Here is a 24,644-nt window from a genome sequence, read left to right as displayed (position 1 = left end):
CCCTGGGCCTCCCCAGTGGTGCTGGTGCCAAAGAAGGATGGCAGCACCAGGTTCTGTGTGGACTACAGGAAATTAAATAGTCACACAGAGTCAGATGCTTACCCCATGCCTAGGACAGATGAGGCCCTAGAGCAGCTGGGTGGAGCTAAGTATCTTACAACCATTGATCTTACCAAGGGTTACTGGCAGGTGCCCTTGACTCCCAGTGCTAGAGAGATGTCAGCCTTTGTGACTCCTTTTGGCTTATATGAGTTCACAAAGATGCCCTGTTGGATGAAGAATACCCCAGCGACTTTCCAGAGGCTGGTAGATCATAATCTTGCAGGAGAGTTTGCCCTTGCTTACCTGGATGATATTGCCATCTACAGCCATTCTAGGCCAGAGCACCTTCAGCATGTCAGGGAGGTGCTGGGCAGACTACAGAGGGCAGGGTTGACCATTAAGCCAAGCAAATGTCAGGTGGGTATGGAAGAGGTCTTCTGCCTAGGACATAGAGTGGGGAGTTGTAAAATAAGGCCAAAACCTGCCAAAGTGGAAGCCATTCAGGCATGGCCTGCACCTGTTACTAAAAAGCAGGTGAGAGCATTTTTAGGGACAGCAGGGTACTACAGAAAGTCCGTCCCCAGTTATAGTACCATAGTTGCTCCCCTCACAGATCTGACAAGGAAGAGCAGGCCAGATAAGGTAGTGTGGACCCCAGCATGTGAGCAGGCATTCCAGAAGCTTAAAGAAGCTTTGGTAGGACCCCTGTGTTAGCCAGTCCAGATTACAGCAAATAATTTGTTGTGCAGGTGGATGCTTTGAACCATGGGATGGGGGGCTGTACTTAGCCAGATTTCTTCAGAGGGGGAAGAGCACCCAGTGGTTTATCTCAGTCATAGGCTCCAACCCAGGGAGGAATGCTATGCAGCTGTAGAAAAGGAATGTCTAGCCATAGTGTGGGCACTGCAGAAACGTCAGCCTTATCTGTATGGAAGGAAATTCACTGTTATGACCGATCACAGCCCCCTAACATGGTTGAACAGAGCCAGCCAGCAAAATGCCAAGTTGCTAAGATGGACCCTAGGGTTGCAAGCATATATGTCAGTGCAGCACCGCAGAGGGAGTAGCAATGCCAATGCAGATGGGCTCTCAAGACAGGGAATGGGGTAAGATATACTCAGATAGACCTGACCCTCTCAAGCGGCGTTTCTCAAGGGTCACTTGAAAAACTAGCTTGAGTTCTGCGGGGGAGGGGGGAATGTGAAGACCGGCAGAGATGGGTGAAGGCTGCCAGCCTAGTCAAATAGAATATGGTACATAATTCTATCATTTGTAAATACTGTGAAATGTTGAAATGCAGTCTTGCTTCTTAAATGAAAGAATATGCTGTGTAAGGTTGAACTTAAAACAATGTGGCAACATTGCCATCTGCTGTAAAGAAAGCTAAGTCAAGCATTTCTTGTTGGTCCTTTAAAATTAAAATTATTTCATCACTGCCTTTGATGTTTTACAATTCGACTCCAGCCAGGCTAGATGAGGGCTTCCTGCCTATTGTTTTAAGGCTAAAGTTAATGACCAGAATTTACATGTGGAATGTCCTTTATTGCTCTAAGTGTAAAGGAATGTAAATGCAGTTTCTGTCAGTCTGGGAAGACCAGGAAAGTGTGAAATACCAACATGGGAAATCTATGCTCCACACCTATGGTCACCCCCTCGTTGGTCAGGTCTGACCATAAGCTAATCACCCTTAACATCCACATCCCACCCCCCAGTAAGGAAACCTCCATGAAAAACCTCCAAAGCCAACTTCATGCTACTGAAGTCCGAGGTGACAAACTTCATGACACCTATGGAGACAGGAACTGAAAGTTAGACTGCTGAATCCTACACTAAGGCACTGTACGAGCACATCCACTCATGCATGAATCGTGCCATCCCAAATAGAACCAAGATGCTCTCTTCCAAAAAAAGGAAGCTAATTTGGTGGTCCCCTGCCATAAACAAACTTTACAACAAAAGGAAGAAACTGTTGCAGAAGAGAGGACAATCCTAGGCTACAAAATACTCCCTTACCAGCCTCAGTAAGAAGCTGAGATCCCTCATAAAATCCTCCAAAGCTAGTTACGAAAATAAAATTGCCAAAGATTCCAAAGACAACCAACAAGGCATTCTATAACTATGTCAAGAATCTAAATGGCAATTCTCAAATCTGCTCTGAGCTACAACAGAATGGCATTAAATATACTGATCCCAAGGATATTGCCAATATCCTGGCAGATCAGTTCAGTGCCAACTTCACCCCCCTCTCTCCCCTAAACGGCACAGCTCAATACCAGAAGATTGCCAAATTCCAGTAATAACAGCCACACAGGTAAAACAATGCACTCTCCAAAGCTAAGAATACAGCATCCATGAGAACAGATGACATCCCGGGCTGTGTACTACATGAACTACAAAATGAACTGGCACCTCACCTAAGTGTCATGTTTAATCATAGCCTTACCTCAGGCTTTGTGCCACTGAGTGGTGCACAGTTACAGTTATCCCACTCCACAAGGGGGGATCCACCTTGGATCCTGGGAACTACCACCCCATCAGTCTGAAGAGCCTGATCTGCAAGGCCGTGGATTGTATTATCATGGAACTTATAAACAAAGACATTGGCAACCTTCAAACACTGGACCCCACTCAGTTTGGGTTCATGAAGGGATGATCTTGTCTCCTGAACCTGATTGACTTCTTCGAATCAGTCTCCAGAGCCTTGGATGATGGTAAGGCAGTCCACACAGCCTATCTGGACCTCACAAAGGCCTTTGCCACCATCCCCCACTCTGGAATCATAGATAGACTTACTAAGCTAGGCATTAATCCCTACATCACTCGATGGGTTGCAACTGGCTTACTGACAGAGCCTACACTGTAAAAGTAGCCGACTCCAAATCCAGCTCCAGACAAGGGACAAGTGGAGTACCTCAGGGTTCAGTCCTGGGACCGCTCTTGTTTGGCATCTACTTCTCTGAAGTACAGGCCAACACTAAGGGACTCTGGCTAACAAAGTTCGCAGATGACTGCAGACTGGGAGCCATTATTGAATCCCCAAATTATGTGGATACTCTACAGAAGGGCCTTACAGAAACAGATGCTTGGTGTCAGAGCCATGGGCTCAAGCTCAATGCCAAGAAATGTATAGTTATCCCCTTTGGAAAAAAAACATGTACCCATGAATTACCACATAGGTGGCAGTACACTAAACACCGAAAGTGTGATAAGAGACTTAGGGACACAGGTGGACAGTGGTCTCACCTTTGATAACCACATCGCCACAACAGTCAGGAAATCCTTCTATGTGGCACACCTCATCACTAAGGGTTTTTCATCCAGAAAAAAGGAGGTCATTGTCCTACTGTACTCATCCCTCATTAGACCCATTATAGAATTCAACTCCCCATTTGGTATGTTCCTCTCAAGACATCTGCAACAACTGGAAAGGCCACAGAAATACCTCACTAAAAGAATCACAGGCCTAAAGCAGATGCCCTACACTGACCACCTTAAAAACTCCAGCTATACTCTGTTGCATATCGTCTACTCAGAGGTGATCTCTGCTTAACATACAAGGCCATGTCAAACCCAGAGCTGTTGGACATGCTACATTTAAAGAAATCCCAATCCCTTAGAGCCACATGCACCAGGGATCTAAACCTTGTCATCACAATCAACTAAACATGCTGGAGGGATAGATTCCTGACCCAGAGACTCCCCAGACTCTGGAATAGACTGCCCATACATGTCAAGCAGACCCCCTCTTTTGCCCTCTTCAAAAGGAACCTTGATGATTGGATGGGAGAAAGGAAATTCACCCCGAGGATCACGTCAGTCGCCCTGCTAGACAGGGGTCCAGGGAAGTAAATAGTGTGGGAAGAAATAGCCAGGGAATTGTTATGGCTAGGCTTGTATAGGCCCTAGGGCCGATAGCCTAGTACCAACCTATGAACCTATAATGTAATGTTTTATCAGAACTGCAGTTTCAATTTAAACAGTGAGAACCAGAGATTATTAAGTATTTTTGTCTGAACATCCAACTCAGCACACTGCCTGTTGTCTTATGTAAGTTATTTTAGAAGTGTGTTTTCTTGTAGATAGCTAGAAGCTATAAAGATTAGACTAAGTGTTTTTCTGTGATGTCAGAACTGTACTACTGATTTATTTTAAGTATTTCTGTGTGATCTCTGAACTCTTGACTAGCACTGACTGTGTAGTAGAAAGTATTGTCTTGTGGTTTTAATTATTTATTATTAAATATTTTAAAACCTTTTAACTGTAGCTGGTTTGTGTAGAGATAAGTTAAGCTCTAAGAGTATATTGCATATATATAAGGATCCTGTACCAAGTCACTCTAATAAGCCTTGAGACTGTTTAGTCGCATCTACCAATTGGATAATAATATTGCACAGTAATAATTGGATACCCTTTTAAGGGCCTTTGAGTAGCTGATAAATATTAGCTGGGTGGTGGCAAGTGATACTACTGTATAGTCTGAGTAAAAGGGACACAGCTGGAGAACCTGTGCCAGCCTTCCCCAGAAGTGTATGTGTCGTTGTGTAAACTCTTATCTCAAAGTGTGTGTATCAGCTATTTGGGCAGAGACACAAAGCACTGGTTGAACAGAGAGGGTGCTGGAGATTTTAGCTTGCCCAGCTAGGCTGAGATCTGGACCCTATAGCTGTGCCAGTGGAGAGTCTTATTGGGGATCTGGAGAGCAAGGGAGCTCTTAAGGGAAATTGCACTTTACTGTTTGTATTTGTTATCCTTTCCTCATATATGAGACACCCTCTCTGGTGTTATTAGTGAGGATTGAGGCTCCTTGATTGCTGGGCCTGGGCATGGGCGTCACAAATGGTACCACTTACACTGATCCTGTTGACTTAGCCAACCTGCTAGCTGATAGGTTCAGTGCAAACTTCACCCCCCTATCCCCCCCAAAGGCCCATTCAACATCCCCAATACTTGTACCACACCTAACATCTCCATAGATCAACTGTTAAAGGCCCTATCCAAGGCAAAGAACACAGCTTCCATAGGACCTGATAGTATCACAGGCTGCATTCTGCACCATCTCCAGCAAGAACTAGCTTCGCCATTGTGCAACCTATTCAACCACAGCCTAACTACAGGCTTCATTCCAGCAGAGTGAAGAACTGCCATTGTCATCCTCTTGCACAAAGCTGGTGCCACTACTGACCTGGGAAACTTTGTCCCATTAGCTTGACAAGTCTGATCTGTAACGCCATGGAGCTTATTATTATTATGGATCTCATAAACAAGGACATAGGCAATCTCCAAGCACTTGATCCCACCCAGTTTGGATTCATCAGGGGCAGATCTTGCCTGTTGAACCTGGTTGACTTCATTGAGACTGTCACCAAGGCCTTGGACGAGGGGAAGTCAGTACATACAACTTACCTTGACTTGGCTAAGGCCTTTGACACAGTCCCCAACTTGGGCATCATCAGAAAGCTAATTCATCTTGGCATAAATACCTGTCTCGTCAAGTGGGTGGCCAACTTGCTCACCTATAGGATCCACAAGGTCAAAATAGCCACCACCACCTCCGGCAGCAGACCTGTCCCTAGTGGTGTTCCCCAGGGATCTGTCTGGGACCCCTACTGTTTGGCATCTACTTCTCAGAGGTCCAGGCAAAGACAAAGGGCCTGTGGCTGACCAAGTTTGCGTATGACTATAAATTGTGTGCTGTCATTAACCTCGCCAAACGATGTTAACATATGACTGGTGCCAAAGTCATGGCCTTAAGTTAAATCCAAACAAATGTATTATCATACCTTTCGGCAAAAACATGGCCCCTAATGATTGCCACATCAACGGCAGCCCCCTTAGCACACATCCTGTAGTGAGAGACCTGGGTACTCAGGTTGAAAACAATCTCACAATCAACCATCATGTAACGGCAGTGGTCAGAAAAGCCTTACACTTGGTTCATCTCATAAGTAAAGGGATTGCATCTAGAAAAGAGGAGGTTATTAAATCTTGGTACTCCTTCCTCATTAGATGTATAATTGAATATAATGCCCTGTTTGGTATGTACCTCTCCAGACACCTAAATGGATGGGAAACCACAAATTTGTCCCAGGGGTTCCACCTTTATCCCTCATTGACAGGGGTGACAGGTGCTGACTGAGATTTCTTTTTTGGGAATAAACTCTTGTCTAGGCTGTAAGGGCCCCAGACATAGAATCAGCAGTCACAGTTGCTCCATCCAGTTCTGGCTAAAACTTGCTATGACTGTCCTTTGTAAGCTTAAGAGAAGATGCTGTCTTTCTAGACCATGCTGAGACTGCTTGGTTTGTCCTCTCTATTTTAAGCAAATAGGAAGGCAAGAGTTTATCGGTTTATTATACTGTGAGATGCTTGTGACTGTAAGTATTTAATAAGCAGGATAAAATGTGATAAAAACAAGAGCTACCAATATGTAGTATGAGTGTTGCAAAGGTTTTTAGAGTATATTTTGTGTATTTTACTTAAAGGTTTGTTTATTTTATGGTTTGGTTAATTGGGGTAGTCCATATGAATATTGTATATTCTCAGTGGTGGCTCCAAGATGAGGACCTGTATGAGATATAAGTATTTGATACAACTAGTAATAAAGTACAGAAAATAGTTTTGGGCAGGAATAAACAAGCTTCTTCGCCCAGGACAGTCATCTTCTCCTACCCCGTCAGCTTGCAACCTTAAAACCCCTGAGGATATTGCAAATACCTTCAATAGTTTCTTCACAGATACTATCCAATGCCTAGCAAGCCAACTGGCACCCAACTGCTCTAACCCATTTTCTGCTACAACTAGTACCCCATTCTCCTTTAGCTTTCAACCTGTTTCCACAACGCTTATCAGATCTCTAATTAATAAATTAAAACCAACTACTGTAGCAGCTAATCTCCTTCCGCCAGAGTATCTGCAAAATTCATAGCTTACCCCATCTCCATTATAATCAACAGAACCTTATCTGAAGCCACCATCCTCTTCATATGGAAAATATCCCACGCAATACCACTCCATAAAGGAGGCAGCTCCTTCGAATTGTCAAACTTTAGACCCATAGCCATTCTGTCACCATTGGCTAAAGTTATGGAAAACTGTGTCCATAAACAACTTATGCTTTATCTTACTCAGAACAAACTGCTGGCTAACTCTCAGCATGAAGAAACCAAGAACCAAAAACCACAAATGGAAAAACCACAGGATAAGGTGCCCCAATCGATGTGAAGACGCTGTGGAGTACAACAAAGCTGCCGCTCACCAAAAGAATCCAAGGCCCATAAACGTTCCAAATACTTTATTGAATAACACAAACAGGAAAAAACGTCGACCTAGGTTTCGTCCGTTGTACGAACTTCATCAGAACTCATCTTACTGCATTTAAATTCCTTATATATATGCACAAGGTACTAAGTGAGCCTATGGACCAATGAAATTCGTGTGAATCGTAAACAGTAATTAATTAATCAGTTGAAACCAGCAATACAAAGACATTTACCCTATGTTTGAACTAAATTAAATTAAATAAAATTAAATTAAATAAATTAAATTTAACCCCTCCTGTTAGTATAATACATGATAAATGTAAACCCTAAAAACTATTATTAAGCATAAAAACTGGAAATAAAATTAAATATATATATATAGTGTAAACGACTATCGACCAATACATTAAAACCTGCAATGCCATTCGACCACATAGCTAATCACAATATAATACAGAATAGTATAGGTGTACCAAATAAATGATACTTAAATATTAAATATTTAACTATATTATATTAAAATGATACATATTGTGTATATTGTTAAAAATAGAATTAGAATAGTAGGTTGTCTTGAATGTAAAATGGGAAATATATGTATATGTGTATAAATAGATATTAAAAATTATTATGAACTATTAAAAAAATGGCCCGGCAATATTACTGAAATATAAATAATATAAATAATGTATATAGTTAATGTAAATATATATGAAAATATATAAATATATAAATATAAAAATATATAATGTAATGTGATGTCAAATAGTAATGGAGAACAATTAATAACACCAAGACATAATATATTAATCCATATACATGTTTATACACCCACTAAAACCCCTTTATATTGTTCAACCACAGAAGGGGCTTAATGCTAGTGTAACTCTCAGCATGGTTTTAGGCCAAACCACAGTACCACCTCGGCTCTCCTATCCTTCTCTAACAGCATTAATCACAACCGAAATAATAGCAAGCTTTCCTCAGCCCTCTTTTTAGATCTCTCCAAGGCCTTCGATATGGTCAACCACCAGTTACTCATCCACACACTTAACGCATTGTCACTAAAAAGCCATGCGCTTCACTGGTTTCAATCTTACTTGTGTGGCAGACAACAAGCCATTCTATGGCAGGACAAACTATCAACCCAGCTACCAGTTATACTAGGTGTTCCCCAAGGCTTCATAGTAGGACCCCTTCTCTTCTGAATCTTTATAAATGACCTTCTCTCTGTCATCCCAAATGCTACCTGCATCCAATATGTGGATGACTCCAGCTTAATTTGTTCTGCCACCTCCCCGACAGATCTAATGACACTAACCCAGAATACTTTCAATATAGTTGAAAACTGTCTCTCTAACTGCCAGCTGATATTAAACTCTAACAAAACAAAGTTGCTTCTCTTCTCGCCTTCTTGTAAGTCTTCCTCACCACTTTTACCATAAAATCTAATGGCACAATTATATCCTCAGACACGCAAACCAAACTCTTAGCATCACAGTAGACAACTCCCTCAAATTTGATATCCATGTCAATCAAACTATCAAAACCCTTAACAAAAAAAAATTGGCTCCCTCTGTAAGATCAAACCTTTCCTTACTCCATTTGCTAGGACTGCTATTGCTCATTCCCATTTACTCTCTGCTCTTCACTATGCCTCCCCCCACTCACTAATTTGAACAAATCTGCTCTTAGCAAACTCTCTAGCTGTTATAACCGTATTTCTAGATTTGCAACAGGCACGGCCTGTAGGACCCACCACTGTCACAACCTAAATCAACTGGGGTGGCTAGAAGGGCCTAGCCTACTTCAGTACAACCAGCTTATAATAGCCCATAAAGTTCTCAACCACCCTGACAAGACACCTGCACTTAAAAATATCATCAACCCCTATAGCAACCTAAGGTCACTTCGCTCTTCTAATAACCGTCTTCAGATGTGGGGTCTGGTATATAAATTAAGGAGTTTATTGCTTTTGTTGTAGAGTTTGTTTATTGTGGTGAACCTTCAGGGTGGTTAATTAATTTCCCACTTATTTGGTTATGGTAGGAACTGTTAGCTCCATGCATTTTAAATGGGTGTAGAATCCCTTATGGAAGCTTGCTGCTGTACCAAGATCAGGAGTGGTTGTGACAAACCAAAATGCTGCCAGCCCAGCTAGCTGGAATTGTGTAAATAATTGTATATCACTTAAAATATTAATATGATTTATATAGAAATGTGACACTGCCAGCCCAGCTATCTGGAATTTTGTAAATAATCATATGTCATATGTGAATATTAATATGATTTGTATGCTTGTCTTACAAATGTAAGATAACTATATGTTATGTGTATATTAAACTACTGGTGCAGAAGTGTGTGTGTTGAACTGTATGTTCTGTACTGAGCTTCAAGAATGTAACCACAATGTACCCTACTGAAAAAGAACAGAGTTAACTTGCAAACTCTAAAAGAATAAGTGAATTGTTTTACGATTGTGTTTATTTTTCAGTTTCACTGAAGGAGACAGGATGTCTACAGCTAGAGGCTTCTTTCTATTGTCTTGAAACAGAAACGGTTACTAGGTTTGGAATGCAAAGCATTTTTATTGCTCTGTGACTTCCTAGTAGCTGCACATCTGAGAGATTAGTATTTTTCACAGAGAAATGTTAAATTCTGTTGGTATCTGTTAGCCTGGGAACTGAAGGCAGGTGACAAATAGTGATGTCATCCAGCTGACCCATCAGTAATGTTTTGATATTAATTTGAGAACTCTCTCAGAGACTGTGCATTTTGTATCTTGTCTTGGATCTGAAAACATTCATTCAGCACTTCTCATCTCCATTTGCCTTGCTCTGTAAGTAAGTTATTTAGAGCATAGTTTATTTTAGAGATAGTTAGGAATACGGTAAAGATTAGTTTAGATGTTTTCTGTATTTATTTGAGACTATCCTGAAATGCTGCTTTAAAATATGTCCTGTGATTCTGAAATTAGTAGTCACTGTGTTGAGTTATTGAGTATTGTTTTGTTCTTTTATTATTTATAATTAAATATATTTAATAATAGTAACATTACACAGTAGGATTGGGCACCCTTTGCAAGGGCCTTTATAGTAGCTGATAGGTAAGGGTGGCTGGTGGCAACTGGTACTACCTTATAGTCTGGGCAGAAGGGGGGCATAGCCGGTAAACCTGTGCCAGCCTTTCCCAGGTGTGTGTGTGTTTGTATATCAATCAACTCTCAAAGTGTGTGGGTGTCAGCTACTTGGGCAGGGACACGAAGCACTGGTTGGACTGAGAGGGTGCTGGAAGTCTTAGCTTGGCCACTCGGCTGAGATCAGCTGTGCCAGTGGGGAGTCTTATTGGGGATCTGGAGAAAGAGGGAGAAACCAGCCCCAGACTGCTTGTGATCTGTGTGTGCTCTTAAGGGAATTGTACTTTACTGTGTGTGTACTTGTCATCCTCCCAATGTGTACGTCCCTCACTGGTGTTAGTGGTGAGAATTGAGGCTCCTTGATTACTGGGCCAGTGCAGGGGCATCACAGTGGTGTAGACGCAAATGAATTTTGATATTTCGTCATAGAGTAGGACAATGTTGACAGTTTGCAGTCCTTAAATTGAGTGGGGCTTGCTGTAGGGAATTTTGGGAGTTTAAAGGAGAAGAACACAGTTTTAAGGTCAGACTTTACTGGAGAAGGAGATACCAGAGGAGTAATGCAAGAAGCAGGCATATTTGTAAGAATCAGGTCACGAGTGCTGTATCCGGTAGTAGGTTTGTTTACCAACTGCTCAGGGGAATTTTTGTTAAGTCTAGGAATTTTTGAGCTTATCCTACATTGGATGTATATGTTTCCAAGGTTACTGAAGGGTAGTTAGAGTGACCCAAAGTAATGTATAGGGTCTATATCACTTTGATGAAATGGCAGAAGTTCGAACACCATATGTTCGAACTTCTAACCTCAAAGTGCAAAACCATCGAAGGCTTAAAACAGTGATTTTTTTCCCAGGGAAAAAATTCCTGTTCCAAGAAACACACACACAACACAAGTACACCAAAAAAAAACAGCAGTCCACACACATACACTTAAAATCCTAAATCTAACCTTACACTAAACTGTACATACACTACTATCTATCCACTTACCTTAACCCAAACCCTAACCCTAAGTTCCATCACTATCACACACTCAGCTGACCCGTGCCCTGACCCTAACTCACCTATCCCGCCCTAACCCTAAAGTCTGTCACTATCGCACACCCACCTCACCCGCACCCTAACTCACCTAACCCATGCCCTAACCCTAACGTCCTCAACATCGCACACTTACCTGAACCCGACCCGTAACTTTCCACCACAGTGCTGAAAATCGCGAAGCCGCAGAAACAGTCAACGGAATTCTTTCCCTGGGAAAGAATTCTGTGTTCTGTGGCTTCTCGATAATCAGTTTTTGAACTTCACAGTTCGAACATATGGTGTTCAACCTGCTGAAGTTTTGATGAACTGATAGGAACCCTAATATATATATATTATATATGTATATATATATATATATATATATATATATATATATATATATATTTTTTTTTTTTTTCCCTAAAAGGAAAATCATTTAGAACACTGAGGAATCTTGCTTGGTCATTAGGGGGACAAAGAAGGTGTTCTGTAACAAGCTTTTACTTCATAATTAATCCTGTGTAGAGTGATTTATAGTTCCAGAGTTCAGTTAGTGGGTCCCTAGGGATCTGTCTGGAGGGAATTTGCTCCTTTGCAAATGTGGAGACTCCAGTACATTTGCCATTAGGGCTAAGGATGTGAGAAGCCCAAAACCCCAGTATTGAAGGAGTGCTGTCTTTACATTTAAACAAAGACCTACTAACTGCACAGACAATTTATGTTTCCCAAATGGAGGAGCGCAAGATCAAGCAATTAATTTATTGTTTAGACTTCTGGCATTGGGGAAAGCAACCTTAATGCAAATTGATTTGGAAATGATAAGTTAGTTACACTGGCATGTCTGCCAACTGGAGTCTGCCTAACAAGGCTGAAGGAGGTGGCAAAGGCTTTAGTTAGTACAGTAAAGCTTTGAAACAAAAGGTGCAAGCCATCTTTAGCAGAGCAAGCTGGACTGTCAGGCATCTTGTCCCATGCTGATAGATACTGTATTCCCCTGGAAAGACACCAGCTGTTTACCTATTGAAGCTAGTTATCAATACTTTTCTTTGTGTCGAAGCATCATTTGAGCTGAATAAAAGATTCAGGATAAGTGTCTTACCTGCATTTGTAACATGTTTAAACTCTTACTTACAAATACTTGTATACTATTAGAGGCCACTATTGTGTATAATCCCTTTTATGTTAAAACAAATGATGAAAAATTAGGAACCTCTTATGTTCACCGATTTTTTTTCCTTTATAGGGAATAAAGACCGTCACCATTTTGAGGTTTTTACAAACTTTGGAGATGATGGATTTCTTATTCATTTGGACAATGCCAGAGGGTAAGACTGAAAAAAAATTAAAGGTCATCACTCTTTCAGGTGATGTGTATGTGTGTGTGAGAATTGGAAGTGAGGGTGGAGGTTAACAATGTATTCTGCACTACCTGTTAGAATAAGATCCACTATAACCCCTCATAACGACTTAGTACACTTCACAGTTGCAAGTCAGTTATTGATCATAACTGACAGCTCAAGTACACAAATGTCCATAATACACATGCTCAGGCTTGTAACGTTACAATCAAATGAAGCAGGATAAAAAAAGCAGATTCTGTAGGTTTCTACCCCCCACCCCACCCCCATGCAGGGGACTGCATCTCGCATTTACTTACTTTATATTTCTCATTCTGAGGTGACTGCACCTCAAAGAAGGAGCTATGACTGACAGACAATGAACAACCTGTCTTGCCTTTTGTCATGATGTCTATGAGATATTAGCAATCAAAACAGACTACAGTTCTACAGTTCAATCAGTAAAGTATTGCTCCCATGGCAGGTAACAAAACAGAATCCACTGTTGCCTCTAGCTGTTATGGTGAAATAATTGTGATATAAGCAACTGACTGTAAGCCATTAAAATGTAACCCTCAAAGCAGAAAAGAAAATGTGGCACTCAGAATGTTAGCCAGTAAAGAATGGATGACTGTGATTTGCACCAAAAATAGAATTTTGTTCAGTTTCATAATGTGTTTTAACTTTATTAAATTGAGAAGAAGTTATTACTCTGTCTTTGTATTGTTTACTAGGTATTGTTTGGTGCAGTTTTGACTTAATGGTAGGATGTCCAGTGATGCAGCTGACAGCACTGTGCCTCACAGTGCCTTGTTCTCTAGCCTGCTTCTAACTTATGTTAAAGCTGTAGTAAGGGTGGTGGAAGAGAGGCAGCTGCCCCAGGTGCAAGCATTTGGGGGGGGGCATGATTGGCAGTGTAGTCTTGGTACCCGCTGATCCCTGTCTGTGAAGGAATAGCTGCAGTAGCATAATAAAGCATATAAGCACCATTCACAATCATAGCTACTTAAATGACATTCAGTGTTTCTTACTAAATAGTATACCAAAGCTACTCACAACATTTACAGTCTACTTCCAAAACTGTAGTAAGGAACTTTTTTAAAGTAGTACTTAAGATACACTGCATTGTATTTTTATATTGTTTCAATTTATGTGGGTTTTTTTTTGGTCCTGAACTCGAGTTGAAGATATATATTTTTATTTTGCTTGTTTTGACTAGGGAATTTGCCAAGTAGGAGCTTTGTCCAGGATGTTTAACAACCTAGATTGTCTGAGTGAGGCACCTTCTCTTTGAAGACTACACCACCCTCTCTGTTTACATGGATTTTACTCTCACATCCCGAAGGCATGACAAAAGGTGAAGTGGTCATCTTCCAAATCACCCTAAATGTGCCTGCTGTATATATGTATAGTACAGTGGGCCCAGATTCTCTACTTGGGCAGTTTGTATCTCTTACTCCACAGCTGGCCTTCTTCCAGTTTAGCTTTTTTAAAGGAAGATCAACATTAACGTGTTTTACATATTTCTATAAAGATTTTGTCTGTCTAAGAGATCAAGGGAAGTCAGTTGCTAGTAGTATACATGGACATTTCAAGAGACTTTTGACACTTTAGAACATGATCAAATTATTGAGTGATTAAAAAATACAGGGTAATGACTGTTATAAACTGGATTAACAGCTGGTTAACTGGTAGATCACAGTGTGTGAACTTCTACTGGAAAACATTTAGATGGCGACCTCTAAATAGAGGGGTACCTCAGGGTGAATTCTGGGCCCTATCCTGTATAACATCATATTTGCAGGCAAGCCACACTCCAAAAAATGCTGTCTTAATAAAGTAGCAGATGACTGTAAAATAAGAGCAGAGCTAAATTGCACAAGTAACATTGATAACTTGGATCAAGTCTCTACAAAACATTTATGATTGGGCAATATGAGTTGGATTGAGATTCAATAATAGTAAACATAAGGTTCCTTCTGGAGATACATAAATCTGAAAATAAAACTCCAAGTACCATATAGGAGTTGGCAGATCATACAAAAGATCTGGGCACCATAATTAGCAAGGATAAGGATTTTACATTTAAGAACCACTGTCAAGATTTAAGAACAAAGGCTGTGAAGCAGATAGACCTAATTCTTTGTACAGTACAAACAAGAGATCCAAAAGTCTTAAATAAGTTGTATACATCAATGATTAGATCACTGATTGAGTATAATTTAATGTTTTGTACATGATCAGTAGCTGATTTAGTTATTCATGAAAAGACTCAGAGAAGATGCACAGAAAAAGTTAGGTATTAGAACAATTTATGAGGAAAGATTAAAACGTTTGAATCTGTTCAGCATTTTATACAGTCTCATTACAGTAAAACTATGTCTAACTTCAAGACCATCAAAGATGATGAATTGAAATCCAATTTAGAAGTCATTTTAAGAGAAAAGTCTGGTGACCAAAGATGTGTATGTAGTATTTAGTATATATACATATATATATATATATATATATATATATATATATATATATATATATATATATATATATATATATATGTGTGTACCTTCAAGACAGAAATCTGATGCATTGATGATCAGCACTGAAATATGCTATCAAAAAACTGTGAAGTCTAAACTAAAGCGCAGACATTAAAAATTATTCAAACACTTTTGAAGTGACACCTCCATATCCCTCCAACTTATGTATACTAATAGAAAATTATTGTGCCTTTGAGAGAGGGGACCTCTTGATCCTAATATATCATATATACGTGAGAGTGTAGTGGTAGATTAAACAAGCTGAGGTTACCAGTCTTTAAAAAGGTAATGTTGTTTGCTATGTAAAAACAAAAAATAAGCCAGGTTCTTTCAAGCAAAAGCAGTCTTTGTGGTTTAACTAAATGCACTGTGAGCGCCTTAAACTTTGTTTTGTACTGATGGGAAAGTATCTAGTCTTTGTTGATAGCTCTCTCTGAATTCCTTTAACAGGAGCAGTTTCCAGCTTCTTATAAAAAAGTGTGCTTCTTCTAGAGAGGTCTTCTTCACTGTTGTTGTGAGAGAGATCATTCTGTGCCCCTGACATATTGCTCTGGTCAACAAGCACACTTTTTTACGAAGGGTAAACACTCTCTAACCGGGCTTCTGTCAGCCCTCATTTTATATTACACTTAAAAGTTCGTTAAACAAGGTGGCTGTTATTAGTATGTGGCCAAGTATCTTCCTTTTCTTTAAGACACTGGTACATTGTAACAGAAACACTGATTTCATTTAAAGAAACATAACTCTATTTGCAGTAACACTGCTATAAAAATAATATAGCCACCCAGTGGTGTAAAACTTCGGCTCTAAATTATGGCCACTATTGATGTGGTACCCTGACACTGTGTACAAAATGGGAAAATGGGGGTTATGGGATGGATACATTTACATATTTTTGGGCCAGTTGTACTCTTCTATTTGGTGAGAACCACCATGCTACCCTACTTTGTTTGAGTTTTGTTAAAATGCGAGTTACATTAAAATGCATCATTTGTATAGTTAAACTACTGTGCATTTTGACTTGTGATTGTGGTCTAGTTTTGGATTCTACAGCAGTTTATTTCATTTAGCTCATCTGTTATTCATCAATTTATTTAATGTCAGAAAAATGCTAGTCACCCACAGATGTATGCTACAATAAAATTGCTAGATTTGCAACAAATGCTAGATCCTCATCACATCACTGTTCCTCACTGCAACAACTAAACTGGCTTGAACTCCCATTCTATCTCAACTACCTCCACTTATTTACTGCACATAAAATAATATCTAAACCAACAGCTTTGTCCAGCTCTCACCTCTATATTAACTCTGTACCATCCAAACAGACACCTTAGATCTGAAAACAAAATTTTACTTAAAGTCAATAAACCTCAACTTCCAGCTGGCCAAATGCTCTGCTCCTTCACTACCTCCAAACTTTGGAATAACCTCCCAACCTCAATAACCTCCATCTCATACCCTGCTCTCTTTAAAAAATCCCTCAGACAAAACCTCTCTACCTGCTGGTTATGCCCATGCCAAAAATAATTTCTCTTCTCACTACTCCCACTTTCTGGGGCTACAGGTATGCACTCTTAGCAGGTCTGCAGCCATACCTATGACTGTTACTACACTGCCTACACAGATTTAAATGCATGTAAATAATTGTATATGATGTTACTGTTTTTTCTGCCTCCCAACAGTAGTGTCTATGGCATCTATATGACCAAAAGTACATGTTAATATCATCGATGGACTACCATAAAACTGCAATAGAATTGCTAAAAAACTGTAAATAGTGCTACATTTTTGTTATTTGTATTTTTGATATTTGTATTTCTGTAATGTGACTTTTATGTGGAGCTTTTCTCCCCGGGCCTCTACTGAAAATGGGCTCACCTAGGCCCAGTGGACTTTCCCAGTAAACATCATCATCTTCTTTTGGCTGTTCCCCTTAGGGGTCGCCACAGCAGATCACCTGTTTCCATTTCTTCCTGTCCTCTGCATCTTGCTGTGTCACACCAACCACCTGCATGTCCTCTCTCACCACATCCATAAACCTTATCTTAGGCCTTCCTCTTTTCCTGTACCTGGTAGCTTCATCCTTAGCATCTTTTTCCCAATATACTCAGCATCCCTCCTCAGCACATGTCCAAACCAACGTAATCTTGCCTCTCTGGCTTTGTCTCCAAACCTTCCAACCTGGGCTGACCCTCTAATATACTTATTCCTAATCCTGTCCGCCCTCGTCACACCCAGTGCAAATCTTAACATCTTTAACTCTGCCACATCTTGCTCAAACTCCTGCCTTTTTGTCAATGCCACTGTCTCCAACCCATATAACATAGCTGGTCTCACTACCCTCTTGTAGGCCTTCCCTTTCACTCTTACAGGTACTCGTCTGTCACAAATCACTCCTGACACTCTTCTCCACCCACTCCATCCTGCCTGTACTGTCTTCTTCACCTCTCTTCCACACTCACCGTTACTCTGAACTATTGACCCCAAGTATTTATACTCATCCACCTTCGCCACCTCTACTCCTTGCATCCTCACCATTCCTCTAGCCTCCCTCTCATTCACACACATATATTCTGTCTTAGTCCTGCTGACCTTCATTCCTCTTCTCTCTAAAGCATATCTACATCTCTCCAGGGTGTCCTCCACCTGTTCCCTACTCTCACTACAGATCACAATGTCATCTGCAAACATCATAGTCCATGGGGACTCCTGTCTGATCTTGTCTGTCAACCTGTCCATCATCATTGCAAACAAGAAAGGGCTCAGAGCTGATCCTTGATGTAACTCCACCTCCACCTTAAATGCATCCGTCACTCCCACCGCAGACCTCACCCTGTCACACTACCCTTGTACATATCCTGTAACACTCTTACATACTTCTGTGACACTCCTGACTTCCTCATACAATACCACAACTCCTCTCTAGGCACCCTGTCATGTGCTTTCTCTAAGTCTACAAAAACACAATGCAACTCCTTCTGACATTCTCTGTACTTCTCCATCAACACTCTCAGAGCAAACATCGCATCTGTAGTGCTCTTTCCCGGCATGAAACCATACTGCTGTTCACTAATCATCACGTCCCTTCTTAACCTAGCTTCCACTACTCTTTCCCATAACTTCATGCTGTGATTGATCAATTTAATCCCTCTGTAGTTACTACAGCTCTGCACATCTCCCTTATTCTTAAAAATCGGTACCGAAACACTTTTTCTCCATTCCTCAGGCATCCTCTCACTTTCTAAGATTTCATTAAACAATCTGGTTAAAAACTCCACTGCCATTTCACCTAAACACCTCCATGCTTCCACAGGTATGTCATCTGGGCCAACAGCCTTTCCATTCTTCATTCTCTTCATAGCTATCCTTACTTCCTCCTTGCTAATCCATTGTACTCCATGATTCACTATCCCTACATCATCCAACCTTCTCTCTCTCTCATTCTTTTCATTCATCAACCCCGCAAAGTACTCTTTCCATCTCCTCAACACACTCTCCTCGCTTGTGAGTATGTTTCCCTCATTATCCTTTATCACCTTTACCTGCTGCATATCTTTCCTAACTCGGTCCCTCTGTCTAGCCAGTCGGTACAGGTCCTTTTCTCCCTCCTTAGTGTCCAACCTTTCATACAACTCTTCATATACCTTATCCTTAGCCTTCGCCACCTCTCTCTTTGCCATGCACCTCATCTCCTTATACTCATATCTACTTTCTTCATCTCTCTGACAATCCCACTTCTTCTTTGCCAGCCTCTTTGCCTGTATACTCTTCTGTACTTCCTCATTCCACCACCATGTCTCCTTGTCGTCCTTCCTCTGTCCCGATGTGATACCAAGCACCTTTCTAGCCGTCTCCCTTACTAGCTCTGCTGTAGTTACCCAGCTATTTGGTAACTCTTCACTGCCACCCAGTGCCTGTCTTAACTCATCCCTGAACTCCATCTCACAATTACCCTTTTTCAATTTCCACCATTTGATCCTTAGTGCTGCCCTCACACTCCTCCTCCTCCTCTTGATTACCAGTGTCATCCTACAAACCACCATCCTATGCTGCCTAACTACACTTTCTCCGGTCACCACTTTACAGTCTCCAATCTCCTTCAAACTGGCCCTCCTACTTAAGATATAATCCACCTGTGTGCATCTTCCACCACTCTTGTATGTCACCCTATGCTCCTCCCTCTTGTTAAAATACGAATTCACCAAAGCCATGTCCATCCTTTTAGCAAAATCCACTACCATCTGACCTTCTGCATTCCTTTGTTTAACACCATACCTACCCATCACTTCCTCATCCCCTCTGTTCCCTTCACCAACATGCCCATTGAAATCTGCTCCAATCACCACTCTCTCACCCTTAGGTACAGTCATCACCACTTCATCCAATTCACTCCAAAATTTTTCTTTCTCAACCATTGCACACCCAACTTGTGGAGCATATGCACTAACAACATTCATCATTACACCATCAATTTCCAGCTTCATAAACATCACTCTATCCGACACTCTTTTCACCTCCAAAACACTCTTCACATACTGTTCCTTCAGAATAACTCCTACACCATTTCTCCTCCCATCCACACCATGATAAAACAATTTGAACCCACCTCCGATACACCTAGCCTTACTCCTCTTCCATCTGGTCTCTTGCACACACACAATATATCCACCTTCCTTCTGTCCATCATATCAGCAAGCTCTCTCCCTATATCAGTCATACTGCCAACATTCAAAGTTCCGACCCTCACTACCACAGTCCTAGCCGTTCTCCTCTCTTCCTGCCATCGGCCATGCCTTCCGCCTCTTCTCCTCCTTCAGCCAACAGTAGCCCAATTTCCTCCAGCACCCTGTTGGCTAACAGTACTGGTGGCGGTCGTTGTTAACCCGGGCCTCGAGCGATCCGGTATGGAAATATTTACTGGTGATTGCATGAAATGATTTGGCAAAGTTTTACGCCGGATGCCCTTCCTGACGCAACCCTCCCCATTTATCCAGGCTTGGGACCGGCACAAAGAAATGCACTGGCTTGTGCATCCCCAGTGGCTGGGTTTCCCAGTAAACAAATCCAATAAATAAATAATAAATAAATAAAATAAAAATAAATGTGCATGCACAGTTAGAATTTCTGAGTGAATACTGGCACTCTAGCCCACCATACGTCCTACTAGTGAATTCACGTCTTCTCTAACAAATATTTTCATAAATTTCTTCAGAAATCTATCCTCTTTTACATTTTCTCTACTCGGTCCCCCAGATGCATCTTCACTGTTGCAAATCAAAACATTCCCTGCTGAAAGCTGATTATTTCTCCCAGAAATTTCTTAAGCTCCATTATAGCAGTTTTAGATGGAATATAAATACATGTCAGTATAATCCTTCTCCCTTGCCAGTAGCCCCTTTCTACCACTAGTCTACCATTATTATTTTTCCTCTTCTATCCCTGTTGGAACTTCTCTAGGAGTTTAGTATAAACACTCCCATTTTCCTTTGTTCCTGATACTCTGCTGAATATCCCTCCCGAAATCTTTTCTTTATGAAATTCACATTCTTATTTATTTCCAAGCGTGTCTCGTGTAGAATTGCTATTTGCACTCTGCATGTCTTAATATAGTTCAATACTCTTTCCTTTTTACATATGCCTATCAAGCCATTAGCATTCCATATTAATGTGGTTAGTGTAGTTATTATGATAATCATTATTCCCACCTGATATATATATATATATATATATATATATATATATATATATATATATATATTCAACAAAAATAAGTAGACTGTGTGGATAAACCAGTGCTCACACAACAAAGAGAAATATGTAGAAAATATATGTGCAAAGAGCACTGAACCACAGCTAGATAAAATACTAGTTTAATCAAATAGAAATAGAAACAATGGTGTATATATACAACTTTTTTAAATGTCTGTTTCCAGCTTTTGTGTTTCATGTGCAGTATGCCACATTTTAGAAGATTTTTTGTTTAATGAAAACTCTTAAAAAAAAAACAGGCATGCCCCTAGAACACCCCAATAACCTATTAACTTAAAACACACAAAACTATGTACATCTTCAACTAATGAAGTTTAACCCTGCTTATAGGAACAGTTGCCCCAAATTTGACAGCTGTACACACAGGCATAGCCTAAGTAGCCCACAATACATTAAACAGAAATAAATAGTAGGTGATAATAGACAGAACAGTAGTAGGATGATCAACACAAATCTGCTATACAAGCACACAATCAAAATTATGACTGCATTCAACTGGCTCTGTGGTGAGACTGTGCCCCAGATGACATAGGTTCGAGTAGTAGTATGGGAAGATGGAAGGGGCAATTAGAGGATGGCAGTGAGCAGCATTGGTTGGGTTGTCCATCCAGGGGGACAGATGTGGTTTAGCCCATTGACACTGCCCAACAAGAATGTTGTGGGATTAATTAGCAACATGGGGGTCAAGGTAATATGCTGACAATAAGTTGGGCAGGACTGATTATCTGTGCTAATCATGCATACTTATGCCTGGGTAGCAATGACTGAGGCATCACTGCCTGCAACGTGCTGGGTTTAGGCTGAATTGGAGGTGGTCTGCATAACTGGCTAACTGAGCGGCTCCCTAAAATGTGGCTGTCACCTCTGTGGGGAACAAATGTGATGTTTAGGTTCTTGCCCCAGCCAGAACGTTAATGCGTCACATGGCTCCAACTGTGGCTGATGAGTGAATGGAGCAGGATCTCACACTAGACAGGGAACAAATGAGCCAATAAGGTGTAGACATTGAAACTGAGGGGAGGTGATCATCTGGATGCAAAAAAAAAAGTTACAATGGGTTCTTAGAATAAGAAGTTGACTGTAGTATTAAAATATTTTTATTTTAGTGTGTGAGTAAATGTGTGTATAATACGTGTGCATGTATGTATGTGCTGTCATCTGCCCCTCACTTCACAAAATGTCTGATATTGCCTCATATTTTGGTTTGTTCCTTGCAAAGTTTTCTTTTTGGGGCAAATCAGTGATGTTTGCAGTCAATAAATAACAACAAACATTTGAGTTTCAAACTTAATAGCATTCCGAAATAACATTCTTATGCAAGCTCTATTATTCTTGCAGCTTTCCAAATATATAATGTTATGTCTGACCCTGATTTTGGTCCTTTGTCCCCATTATTTTTTTTCTCATTGATTTTTGAGCTAAGAGGTTGCGATGTATGCATATGGGCGGTTGCAGTATATTGCACACTGTATTCTGACAACAGTGAGCTGAGAAGATGCGGTACTGTATGGCAGTTATTAATGTAGTTATTCATTCTTTTGATTGTAATCAAACTTCCAAAATATATGATCACAGTCATACCAGTGCCTGTAATTTATGGTCACATCTTTGTGTGTGTGTGTGTGTATTTGTTATGTATGTTGGGAAGTCTTGGGGGCATGCTGTCATCTTTACCTGCTTTCACAAATTGTCTCTGATTTCACCTCATATTTTGGTCTGCTCTTCAATAAAGGTGGTGTTTTGTCTGGTAAATGAGTGACAATTGCAGTCACTAGATGGCGACAGACATTTGAGTTTAAGGATTAATAGCCTTCTGAAAAAAACATGCTAATGCAAAGCTTGTTTGTTCTATTGACTTTGTTCTATTGACTTTCTAAGTATATAAGAGCAGTATCTCTCCCTGATTTTGGTCCTTTGTCCCTCATTATTTTTTTAGCTTTCTCATTGATTCTTGAGCTAAGATGTTGAGAAGTAAGTGGGGTGCAGTGGACTGTGCACTTTATTGTAACAGCAGTGAGCTAATAAAACACATTCCTGGTGGCAGTTATATGTGTATTTATTCATTCATTTGATCACAGATTTCATCTGAGGTGTATAGTCACATTTGTACAAGTGGCCGTAATAGATTGTCACATCTGTGTGTCTGTCTATCTGTCTATGTTAGGGGATTAAAACAAATTATTGTGGCCAACAGTTATTTGTTTAAATTACAACCTGATATGTACACAGTGAATACATTTGGATTTCTAGGTATGGTGGCTGTAGGTGACTACACATGATGACTCACCTAAGTTAAGCAGGCATTATTCTGGATTTGCAGAGTCAGTGTGCATTTATGCAAAGCCAGGTGGAATACCTTACCATGGCTATTTTTAACACAGCCAGACAAATGAGATGCTCATAGTCAATAAAGTAGCTGTAACTGATAGATATGGGAGTTGTCTGTAATGAAATGTATTGTATGTATATAGGGGATTGCACTATATCTAAAAGTAGCAAGTTTGACATAATTTTCTTCACTTTCAGAGGTTCAAAGGTAGGTACTAGGCAATGTTGGAAAGTGTTGGCAACCATCTCTCCCCTTTACTCCTTACTCTCCTCCCCTATATTCCCCCCATCTCCCCCCGCATAGCTTACTCTATTTCCATCCCCACTAGCTACCTGTAAACTCTCTTCCTTATCTCCAAATCTACAATTACTTCTAGAGCTACTACCCCTGTTAATGTAAAACATAGTATAAATACCTTACTGCCTATCCTATTTTTACGTAACCTCCCATGCTCCTGGTGTTATCTCCCTGTCTTTCAAGACCTGAAAACTTTTGTGACTACTGAATGTGCTTGCTCTTGTTATCCCCTTTTGTCCTAAGACTTGTAAACTTTTTGTGACTACTGAATGTGTTTTTAATTTACCATGTTATTTTATATTATGTTTAAATTGTTGAACTATTTTGAACCATGTTACTCTGTTATGTTAAATTGTTGAACTATTTGGAGCTTTTCTCCCCGGTCCTCTGCTGAAAAAGGGCTTTAGCTCAGTAGGACATTCCCAGTCAGCAAATGTAAAATAAAGTAAATAAATGTGTCTGCAGAGTGCGGACCATTTAATGCCTAGCCAATAACCCATATTCAGAAGTTTCCTCCAGCCTCATAGAGGCAGTACAAAATGAACCAAGGGATAATTTGAGACTGCCCATCCAGTTCTCTAATAGGTACTACTCTGCTTGGCATGTAGTGGAAGTTTGTTCCAGAGGTGGTGGATACATTGGGATACAAACCTATCCCATTAACCTACCTTCTTTATCTGATGATGAAGGTTTAGTTCCTTTAACCAGGTATTTTCCATTACAGATGTCTCCATCATACACAGTAAGTGGCTGTCTTTGGTGGTTTAGGTAGGGTATATGTAACAGCAGCAGTTCATGCACACAGAGGCACAGTGAGTAGCATTGCAATCCTATAGCACTTGATTCTGTCATTGAGTTTTTGACTGTGATTCCTTGTGTGTGGAGTCTCCATGCACTGCCTCTGTACATGTTTTA

General features: G+C 40.5%; 1 protein-coding gene across 1 annotated transcript in view; it reads left to right on the top strand.

The window, feature by feature from the left end:
- The window catches only part of FAM20A (FAM20A golgi associated secretory pathway pseudokinase), a 1,212,293-nt gene that overhangs the window by 1,110,425 nt on the left and 77,224 nt on the right, over positions 1–24,644 (top strand). The window contains exon 9 of the mRNA XM_044085124.1: positions 12,701–12,782. Within this exon, the coding sequence (XP_043941059.1) occupies positions 12,701–12,782 (82 nt within the window). The remainder of the gene's footprint in view (positions 1–12,700; positions 12,783–24,644) is intronic.

This window comes from Protopterus annectens, chromosome 10.part0 (assembly GCF_019279795.1).
Source record: "Protopterus annectens isolate FY-2018-M chromosome 10.part0, PAN1.0, whole genome shotgun sequence".
Classification (NCBI taxonomy): Eukaryota; Metazoa; Chordata; order Ceratodontiformes; family Protopteridae; genus Protopterus; species Protopterus annectens.
Note: the sequence above shows the minus strand (reverse complement) of the source record. Positions and strands in the feature narration are given on the sequence as shown.